Source organism: Rhinoderma darwinii, chromosome 6 (genome assembly GCF_050947455.1).
Source record: "Rhinoderma darwinii isolate aRhiDar2 chromosome 6, aRhiDar2.hap1, whole genome shotgun sequence".
In the NCBI taxonomy this organism is placed as follows: domain Eukaryota; kingdom Metazoa; phylum Chordata; class Amphibia; order Anura; family Rhinodermatidae; genus Rhinoderma; species Rhinoderma darwinii.
In genome coordinates, this window is record NC_134692.1 from 33,086,255 (window position 1) to 33,097,967 (window position 11,713).

General features: G+C 42.5%; 1 protein-coding gene across 2 annotated transcripts in view; it reads right to left on the minus strand.

Annotated features, from left to right (window-relative positions):
* Positions 1–9,675, minus strand: part of LOC142655384 (neurabin-1-like) — a 73,206-nt gene extending 63,531 nt beyond the window's left edge. Inside the window, exons 1-2 of one of the 2 annotated variants that reach the window (XM_075829466.1) lie at positions 9,430–9,675; positions 6,349–8,099 (exon numbers count right to left, since the gene is read on the minus strand). In XM_075829466.1, the coding sequence (XP_075685581.1) occupies positions 6,349–7,917 (1,569 nt within the window). In that variant the 5' untranslated portion in view covers positions 7,918–8,099; positions 9,430–9,675. Of the gene's footprint in view, positions 1–6,348; positions 8,103–9,429 lie in introns of both variants that reach the window. The other variant, XM_075829467.1, reaches the window with a different exon arrangement.
* Between the last annotated feature and the right edge of the window lie 2,038 nt (positions 9,676–11,713).

Genomic DNA, 11,713 nt, shown 5'->3' on the forward strand with positions numbered 1-11,713 from the left:
CATTTGGGACCCATGGAGGAACCACACATTTTCGTGAATACATAGAGATGGTTAGAAGACCCTTCTACCCTACACCTTTCCTTCCCCCCCTCCTTATCCTTCTTTTGTTTATTGTGTGTGTTTTGTTTTTCTCTCTTATATTTTTTCCTTAGAGGCCATGTTAAGGTACTCTATAAAGCAATGTGATGTCAAGATTGGTTACCTATGTTAGTAATGAAGGCATTTATATACTATATATTTGGCAGAAGTGTTGACATCATGAATGATATATAATGTGAGATTTATTGGAGACCATGTTGGTCTAATACTTTGTTTAATTGTATTATTGATATGCAAAAGTTGAGACTCTGCGAGTCTGTGTTATTATTATATTACAAAAAACTGTTTAATAAAAAACTATTGAAAACAATTCTCCGCGGCCTTACTTCTGTATAACAGCAGGATTTTAAAGGAGTTTTTGAGATTATTTTTTGCACGAGGCTTTAAAAGGTAGGACGTGTTGCAACACTATTATATTTCCTACAAAAGTGGTCTCCATCAGATTAATCACTTACATACTGAGCAACATAGCGTCAAACTACTCTCTGCCGATGCTGTCGCTCCCCATCAACGTCATAAAGCAGAACACCCTGAACCGCCAAATGAGTAACAGGTTTCTACATTCTGGTTAACTACACATGGGAGCAATATTTTTTACAGTATCAGAAAACTTTGAGCAACTTTTGAAATACTTTGCTTTTGAAATCTAGCATATATTCATCTCCGTTCACATCCAAAGCACACATTCTGATCGTCTTTAGCGTGTCAATTCTTGTTCTACAATATTAGTTCCTACTGCGCAACAGCATCCGTGCTCCACTACACCCTAATAACAGGAAACCAGCGGATACGAGTTTCCTACAGCTTTGGATATGAATGGAGCTGTAACAATGTGTCGATATTTAGACGCTGTGCACCATTTTACCCGTATCCAACCATCGACATTACCAACAACCATGTGGAGAAAGTGTCAGGATGACGTTTTTGTACGTTCCGGAAAAAAGTGAGCACATCAGGAGTAGATAAGTTCATATTTTCTAGCATATAAGTATACATTTCATAGACATTGATTAAAAGAAGCAAAAACAGAAACAAAAAAAAAGATACATACCACAACAAAGACGCTCAGAAATATACAAAGAAACGTGAAAAAAGAAAAATTTTGAATAAGAATTCTGAGAATATATTACAAGATAATCCTCTCTATGGCTAACTTAAACCTCAAAAAGTTTGATAGGATAAGCACAGCTGTAAACCAGCATAGCAACTATTGATATAAAACACACGATAAAGACAAGAAGTACTGTTGGAAAGGACAAAGTCACAAAACAAACATGGCAATAAAAGGATGAAAGGGCCATTCAGTAGCATGTGCGGGGAAGGAGAGGAAAGACGCTAGGAAAAACAGAAGCCTTCAGAGAGGGATAAACAGGGGGATTCTATTAAGGCAGCCATCATGGGAGAGTGATAGCACCAACATCTCTTTTATACAAAAAAGACAAACACACTTTTGCGCTCGCTCGCTCGCCAACCCACCTACATAGGTCGGCCAATCCTGCCATATCCAAGGGTAAATGAAAGTTTAACCACCTAGAGACAGAAGCGGCTCCTGTGTGTCTCTAAGGGCTCATGCACACAACATATCGGGTTTTTCTTTAAAGATAGCACACAACCATACATTTCTATGGGGCCACGCCTTTATTTTTTTTGCAGTTCCGTGTGTCCGTTCTGCAAGTTACAGAACAGGCCCCATTCTATTTATTTGTGGTCCATCTCAGCCATTCTAGTGTAAGTAAAACGGAGAGCACACGGAAGCCACTAGGAACCGTGTTTTGCAATCAGCAAAATGGAAACGGTCGTGTACACGAACCCTCACACACAGGATAACCCTAATAGCGATCACATCTTAGTTGATTAACTTAGATGTGATTGAGATTACACGGGTTCTGTAGGTTAGAGACAAACAGGACCAGCTCTCAGCCGTGCCGTCAGTTCAGGTAGACTGACAGAATTGTCTCATAGCAAACGATACAGCTTCTACGTATAGAGGATACATAGAAGCTGTATCGTAACAACTAAAGAATTATTTATTTATTTTTTTTAAACGTCAATTTAAAAAATGCTAAAAAGAAACTGCAACAAACCAGCACATGTGAATACACCATTAGGCTGAGGCCACACAAAAATGTAAACAAGACAGCGTATATTAGCAACTGTTGAACAAGTTCCATACGTGTTTTTTTTTTTTTAATCTTCCTTGATATTTTACCAAGTGATAGTCGTGTGAAAATCTCAAAAGTTACACATCCATAATTTATATATATATATACACACACACACACACACACACACACACACACACACCACACACACACTTTTTTCCCAGAACACTTTATTAAAGACCATGTTATCACAACTACAAACATATCTATGACAACCAATCCAATTGTGACGTGGATCATTTTAACATTCTCAGTTATTGAGACGGAGAACTACTCAAGCTGTGTAGGAGTATGAGTAATCCTGCAGATTTTTATGTATTGCCATTTGAGAAAATCCCATGATGTTTAACCCATTCCCACCCCACAACGTAATAGTATGTTGTGGTTCAGGTGTTGTTCCAGTGAACCATTGTACTATTACAGCGCAGTGATGGCGCGGCACAGGAGATGCCCCCACACCATCACTTAGGCCTTACGCACACGGTCAAGTACGGCCACAAATCGAACAGTTCAGGTAGCCGTACTCCCAGCATCATAGTTATCTATAATGCCTCCCTGCAGGAATACTGTCCCATACTGTAATCATGTCTTCAATACGGGACAGTAGTCCCGCAGGGAGGCAGTGACTCACAGCGTCATGAATGACCTTGATGCTAGTCGTACGTCTCCCTGAACCGTGTTTGGTCCGGGAAATGTAGCCGACATATGGTCCGTATCTCACGCACCGAACACAGCCATGTAAATAAGGCCTTACGGGTGTCTGCTGTATTATACAGCCGTCACCCCACTCTAATGACCAGGATTGGAGAAAACCACTTAAAAAGTTATGCCATCTTCAATTTCTCTAAATCATAAGTGAGATAGATATATATATATATATATATCTATTATACACACATAGATTATTAATGTACAAATAAATACCAAAAGGGCCCCCAAACCCCCTCCACAGACAATTCTAATATTTATAATTAGCAGCCTCTACTAGAGGACTTATACACATGCCATTCAGTTCAGCGTGATCTCTATAAATTTGTCTTTAGTATGAGGCCATAGGTGCGGCCACGTAGTGTCTCAGCCAATCAGCGGCGTCATTTACATACAATGTTTGTAACTGCGCCATTCTAGGAGCAGCTCAGCTGCTTGTTTTTCTTAATAGTATTAAATGCTACTGCCCTACTATAAATGTACAGGGTACAAATGTATAGGGTATAATAGGCCCGATGTATGCTAAAAGTGCCCTCTTGCCATGCGTTTTGGCGGTATGATTTGGCATTCCTTTTTTTCCCACCGTATTAAAAAGCATGGTGGACTAAGCTTACAATACAGGGTGAGATTGCGAAAAACTTATTTTACAATGGGAGTCAAAGGGTGACACGTGCAAATTAAATTTTTTCGTTGTTACAACAGGTGAGGACAGAGTCTAAGGGTATGTGCACACACACTAATTACGTCCGTAATTTACGGACGTATTTCGGCCGCAAGTACCGGACCGAACACAGTGCAGGGAGTCGGGCTCCTAGCATCATAGTTATATACGATGCTAGGAGTCCCTGCCTCTCTGCAGGACAACTGTCCCGTACTGTAATCATGTTTTCAGTATGGGACAGTAGTTCCACGGAGAGGCAGGGACTGCTAGCATCGTACATATGTATGATGCTAGGAGCCCGGCTCCCTGCACTGAGTTCGGTCCACTACTTGCGGCCGAAATACGTCCGTCAATTACGGACGTAATTAGTGTGTGTGCACATACCCTAAGAATCACACCTTCCGTTCATAACAGAGCCATGACCGCTATGCCAGAATGTTTGTTTTAAATGGATCTCGACAGACCCCATTAAAAACGACCAAAACTGATAATGAAAACCTTAAAGCGACAAAGTGAACAGAACCTTACACAAGTTTTAAGAGTGATACACATGAAATCATTTAACAAAATGTAGAGTGGTTTGGTAACTTGTTAAAACACGCCATTATGTTGTCAGAGTTTGGTAATTATCATGTTTACATAATGCTAGATTGACACTTTTATAATTAGTAGAGTTATTAAAGATATGTAATTGTGGTCGATATTAATATGATAAATAAATATAAATAATTAGTGGAAAATTCTCATCACTGGGTAAATTGTGAAACACAGGCGTTATTATGATCTTTACAGAGTTTGTGTTGGTTCTGAATGCCAAGGCCCCATGCACATGACCGTATTTTCAGCCATCCGTAAAAACGGACCCGTAGTCATCTGCAACTTATCCGCATATACGGAACAGTTTCTGCAAATACGGTCAGTAGTGCATCCGTAATACATCCGTATATACGGACCCACAAAAAGAAAACCAAAAGTGACCTGCAACATCTGCAAACCTGGCGTCACCCAGCAACACTTCCTTAATTACGGACGGCTACGGATGCACATCAGTAGCCATCCGTAATTACGGAAGCACCCATAGACTTCTATGGGGAGTCCATGCCGTAATTACGGACAAGAATAGGACATGTATATTTTACGGATCATTTCTACGGAACGGAAACCCATCTGTAAAAATACGGAAAGGTGTCTGTAGCCCATAGAAAGTAATGGGTCCGTAATTACGGATGAAAAATACAGTCGTGTGCATGGGGCCTAAGCATGTGTACACATCAGCGTTTGGTTTCCGTCAGACCTTTCCATCTGAGGAACCCATCAATAGAAACCACAGATTTCCGTTAGAATTACCAGTCGACTGCGCTATTGTTTCCGGCAAAAAAACCAAAAAACTGAAACCTAAGGGAACGGAGACAAACGGAAACCATTAACAATGGAAGCATTACCATTGAAATCAATGATAATGCTAACAGAAAACTATGGTTTCTGTTTGCCTTTCCGTTGATGGGTTCCCATGACGGAAAGGTCTGACGGGACCCATCAACGGAACCCAACGCTGATGTGAACAGGCCCTAATCTAGAGTTTCACCAACCAGGATTCACTGAAACTCAGAGGGGTTCCCCAGCAGTAGGAAGCCTTGCCGTAATATCACTATGAACAGCCTGAAGATCAGATTATGACACCTGCAGGTAAATATAATGGGGGGGGGGGGATATATTAAGACTGGCGTTTCAGACGCCAGTCTTAATCTAAAGATGCAGTGAGGGTCCTTTACACAGGCCAATATAACACGTGAAAACGAGCGCCGGTCAACGAGACAGCGCTCCTTTCACAAGGAGTAACGATTGGCTATGTATGGGGACCATCAATCGTCACTACGATCGTTCGTCCCCGTAAATTTCCATCATGTCGGCAGCACAGCTCCTGGTTTGCACAGGGAGATGTTCTACCAACAACGATAATCTTTTGTGCTGCATAAACGATACGATCGGCTGACGAACGAGCATTTGCTCGTTCATCGGCTGATCGTTCCCCTGTTTACACAGGCCAATGATCGTTAACAAGCGTTTGGATAATTGCTCATTTGACCGGTCATTGGCCCATGTAGAAGAGCCTTGAGGGTGTATTTACACAGCCTTTTTCCAGCGTTTTTGCCTTGCGTCCAAACCGAAAAATGCAAGCATTTTAAACGCGCCAAACGCAGTGTGAACACACCCAAAGATGCACCCAATTTATTAAGAGGGGCACGCCTCTTAATATATAAGAAACACCTCTGGCCATACGTGCACTAGAAATTCAAATCTCCTCCAGCTACGTCTCAGACACTAAATGGAGTGACAGGGTACATGCGCGGCCGCCGCTTTATTTAAACTCCTCCTAGCCGCCATCATTTATCACCTATCCAGTGTATAGGTGAAAAACGCATAGGGAAGGAATAACCACATAACTAAATATATAAAGACAAATTCATTGTTTGGTTACGGCTCATCAAAAAGCATTCATTCACATCTGAGGATTCAGAGTCATGATACATCAGCTGTGGCTAAAATAAAAAGGCACAAACGTGGAAAGAAAAGCAAATACATTGTTACACCCATGTGTAGGTAAAAATATAGTTAAACCCCATATTACTGTTTATGTAGTTGTGGGGGAAAAAACCTCAAATGGCTAAAATAACCCTGTAAATACAATAAACATTCACAGCAAATAGCATTGTATACCTTAATTGGGGCGGTGGAAAACTTGACTGTCCTTGCAAGCATTAAGTCTTCTTCCTCTGGCAGGCCGGGTACTTCCTCATAATCGCTGCTGAAATCATAATCCGCATCTTCATTTGCTGAGAATTTTTTATTCTCTGCTGCAGGGGGTTCTCCTTCATTGTCTTTATCATCATCGAAGGCTGCATTCTCAATACCGAAAGCTTCAGTGGAATATCGGATTAGGTTTTTGTTGTTATCAATCTGTTCTTCAAATTCGCTTCCATCCTCGTCATCACTGTCCACGTCTTCCGTGGCTTCATCAGTTGGCTTCATGACAACCTCTGTGCACGCCTTTGTTACATCTTCCAAATTACTTTCCCGTTCTTCCTTGACCTTTCTCTCTGCAATCTGGAGGCTATCATTTAGACATGGCATTGGACCAAGTGGCTTTATGTCCTCGAATACATCATCTTTTAAGTTTCCATCTTCTTCACTCTCAGATGATTCATTTTGTAACACCACTAGCTCGGCTCTCACCATTTCAGTTTGAGCTTTGTCCGATACCGGAGCCTCAGAATTATTTTCTTTCGTACCGTAAAGAGTATTGTTATTCTGAAGGTAAACCGGTTCATCTTTGACTAATGTTTTTTGTGTACCCTGGTCATCATCTTCATCCTCCAAGCTCAGGCTTGCTTCTACCATTCGATCCGGAGCAATAATGATGTTTTTAGCCCCATCATTATGTTTTACTCCTTTATCTGTCAAGGCATCAGAGCGGTTCATGGTCCCAGAAGCAGAACTACTGGATTCTATTAAAATTTCATTAGTCTTGGACAAGCCTTTAGGTTCCTCTCCATCACTGTCAGCAAGAAAACTTTCTAATCTCCTGCTTATAGGTCCTGCATTGAGGGAGGATGATGAGGAGGATGATGAGGATGAGGATGTTGACCGGTGGCTGCTGAACTGATTGTTCTCAGATGATGTGGACGTGGTGAACTTGGACGACGTACTAGTGGGGCTACGATCACAAGAGGCACTTTCCAGTTCAATAGATCCTTGTCTGCGGTCTAGCCTGGTCACCTTGTCCTCCTTGGTTGGGGAAGACCTGTCAGAAGTAGTTTGGTTGTTCAGATTTCTTTCAAAAAGTTTTCTGGTTTCTGAAAACTTCTCGGCCAGAGTTACTTTGTCAAAATCCACGTCTTCGCCTGTCCGGACTTCTTTATCTGAAGACGGCAGATCAGGGCTGATATTTATGGCATTGTTCTTTTGCACACTTGCAGAAATGTTCGTCGGTGGAGGAGACAATTCCGGCTTTATAAGTTTGATTTCCACCGGATCAGGAGGAGATGAGCTCATCTGCATAAACATATTCTTGATCTTATGTACCCGATTACCATAAGAGGCACGGCCCCGGATAAGGTCCCCTTGTGCTCCATTACCATTTATCTTCAAAGACGTAGGCTTTGGAGAGATTTCTGGTTTGACTCCATCAAATGAACATTTGATAGCATGGAAGTCAGACTTGTATGCATTCCTATGTGGAGAAGCACTCCTGAGGGTCCTCTCCCCTTTCCCTTCTGTTTTCATCATTTTTTTTCCGGTCACAAAATTGGACTGCTTGAGAAATTGTACAGCGTCACTGCCCTTTCCACATGGACATCAAGGATCACATAGGAATTAATGCAGCGCTGGGTTCATGGGAAATCCCAAGCAGTGAATCACTCCCTCCGCACTCAGCTGTCGGTCTAATTTCATTGCCACAAGACAACCATCTGCTGAACGAAAGAAGAACAAAATCATACAGGGGAACTAAATATTTTTCCATGATCTGTTGTCATAAGCTCGTAGCAAGGGCTGTACTTATGTCATGTTCTGGTGTACAATATTATTTGCATCACTGATCTATGAGAACAAGTAAAGTTATACAAGATCTGGACTAAAACGGTGACAATAACAAAGAATAGAAACAAACATGTTCTGCCAACGAGTAAGCCGAGCACGTAGATACAAAACTATAGGGGACCACAATGTACAGGGCACAAAATAACTCATGGAAGAGATTGACATGAAGGGACATTTGATCATTTATTTTTTTTAGCCGGATGACATCTTAAAGACGTCTTGTTTTCCAGGCAAGCTTGTAAATGCTGCACCTAGATTTCAGAAAATAGCCCAGATAACCTCTAGTCCGTCCGCTCTGAGAAACCTAATATGGGGTCCCCCAACGTGGACATTTAAAGAATCACATCTTTATTTGTACCGACTTGTAATAATTTTTTTGTCAGCACCAAACCACGTGACATTAGATTTGCTGCATATAGATCAACAGGTCATTTACTCTCAACATCATTTCATAGGCTGGTCCAGTCCACCAAAGGAGGACCCACTGAACTCCCAAATAGATTAGGCAGCTGGAGTTGCTGTCACTTGTAGTTCCCTCATCGGATATGTGAAATTTGAGTCACGCAACATTTTCTCCCAATGAAGACCAAAGGAAAGTTAAGCTACGGTCATGTGACAGTGTCAATTTCCACTAAGGTGCGACTGTGGCGTTGCATCGGGTTAAACAACTGCAGTTTACGCCAGGTGAGAGGCATCAATAGCAGCCCCCATTGTGTGCCTCAATGCCCTCCGATGGAGCACGACCATGGCATTACAACCCCTGCCAGGTATAATCGCTGGGCATAAGTCATCATCTAGCTGTATATTACAGTCATGGCATCAACATCATTCCCATTAAAATTACTAGCAGCTATTTGCTGGTAAAGACAAGTTGTTCTTGAACTTGGTGCGATACTATACAAGGCACTGAGACTTCCATTCAAGCAGCACAAAGAGCTTCCAAGTCTTCTTGGAAGGCAGCCCAGCTGGGCGATCTCAGGATGAGCGCCTGCAGACAATGAAGAACACACAATGGATGTGGATGCGGAGGAGCAAACGGGAAATAGAACAAACAACACTGCGGCGAAGACTGGAAGTTGGGAACCTCAGTGCGACCCTCCAAACATCCGACACAAAGCCGTCAACACCTCCAGGACCGACTCAAACTCGCAAATACTCCGCGTGCATTATCCGACCCCGCAGGAAACTTTACAAAGTTACCTGAACTCTTATCCCCCGCCGAAAAGCGTGCGTTGGATCCGTCCCGAGCAGTGACACGAAGCCAAGGAATAATCCAACCAGGACTTGGCGGGCGGGAGTACTTAGTACTAATGAGGGCTTCCTATGCCACTCTTAGTCGTGCCGCCATCACTTTTCCCTCCTCCCCCGGGCTCCAACTCCTTCTTCCTCCTCGTTCTTCCCAAATAACTAACTGCCAAGCGCAAGCCGAGCGCGTCCACGACACTCAGCCAATCCAGGGCTCCAGGCAGTGCGCACTCCCGCTCCGGCTCTGACACAGGGTAGAGGGGAGGAGGCGGCTGAGAACTTCCCAAGGCGCGCCCCCGTGTGCGGCCTGCTGCTGCGCCGCCTAGAGAGCGTGAGAACGTGTACGCATGCCCCGCTGAATACTGTCAATCTGTAGTTCACAGGCGGCTGTGGAACTAGATATCCCAGCAAGCCTTATAATCGTGTTCACACCACACATCTGAGGTGTACATTGTGTGCTGAACGTAAAATATATATATAAACGTATATTGTGTTTTTATGGGGGCGCCCCATGCCAAAAACGGTGTAAGTCGGAAAATATAATATTTCCCTTACGTAAAAGCCTGGGTATACCACTTTAAGGAAACGATGTATTGGCATTGTATTGTGACTGCTTTGTATCCCCTTCCCTCCGCAGCCATTATTCGGTTTTTCATTTCGTTTCTTGCTTCTCACCTTCCAAAAGCCACAAGTTTTTTATTTTTCCATCGATATGATGTATGTATTGTTTTATGCAGGACGAGTTATAGCTTTTCACTGCATCATTTAATGTACCCTATAATGTACTGCAAAACGGGAAAAAATATATTTGCGGGATTGACTGGGAAAAAAACAGTCCATTGCATAATTGACAACAGTACCGAATTTGCCCGGACTCTCCCGAATTTACAAAGACAGTCCCGGCAAGTTACTGTCCCAGGACTTGTCCCGGCAACTGTTACACTAAATTGTATCTGCGTCCTCAGGACACAGATACAATTGAATTCTATGGCAGAGCAGGAAACTATCTGCTTCCTGCTCTGCCATTCACTCCTCCTGGAGTGCCAGAATTCCTCGGCCGAAGCGTTGCAGATGCCCTGGCTAGGGATTCCGCTCATAGACGGAGCCCCTGACTTCACTGTCCATATATGGACAGTGATGTCAGTGGCTTCCCCAGAGAAGGAGTCCCAGAGCAGAGACTATACTAGCACTCTGCTCCGAGATTCCTGCTCTGGGGAAGCTTCTGACATTACTTGCCATGTATGGACAGTGATATCAGGAGCAGCGCAGAAGTCCCAGGCAGAGTGCTAGAAGTGGCTCTGCTCCAGGACTCCAGCTGGGGAAGCCCCTGACATCACTGTCCATATATGGGCAGTTATGTCAGGAGCAGAGCTGGAGTCCCAGGCAGAGTACTAGTTGTAAAAAGAAAAAAAGAAAAGTTCATAAGTAATAAAAGTAAAAATACCCCTTTTCTCTTATCAGTCTTTATTATTAAAAAAAAAATTAATAAACTATACATAATTGGTATCGCTGCGTCCGTAACGGCCTGAACTACAAAAGTATTTTGTTATTTATCGCTGTAAAAGAAAATAATAATAAACCTTACCAGAATCACAATTGGTTACTTCACCTCCCAAAAAATTTAATGAAAAGAGTTCAAAAGGTTGCATGTACGCAAAACTGGTACTAATCGAAACTACAGTTCGTTACACAAAAAACAAGTCCTCGCACGGCTTTATTGATGGAAAAATGAAAAAGTTCTGGCTCTTAGGATAAGGCAACACAAAAAGTAAATGATTTTTTATAAATAGTATTTTATTGTGCAAACACCGTAAGACATAAAAAACTATAAACATCTGGTATCGCCGTAATCGTATCGCCCCGCAGAATAAAGTGAATATGTCATTTATAGCGCACGGTGAACACTGTAAAAAAAAGAATACAAAACCATAGTAGAATTGCTGTCTTTTAGTCACCACGCCTCTTAAAAAATAGAATAGAAACGAATCTAAAAGTCACATGCACCCCATGAAAACTACAATGAATTCCTCAAGGGGTCTAGTTTCCAAAATAGGGTCACTTTTAAGTGGTTTCCCCTGTACTGGTACCTCAGAAGCTCTGCAAATGCGACATGGCGCCCAGAAACCAGCATAATCTACATCCCAAATAGCGCTCCTGCCATTCTGAGCTCTGGCGTTTGTCCAACTAGCAATTTATTACCACATATGGGGTATTGCCGTAATCGGGAGAAATTGCTTTT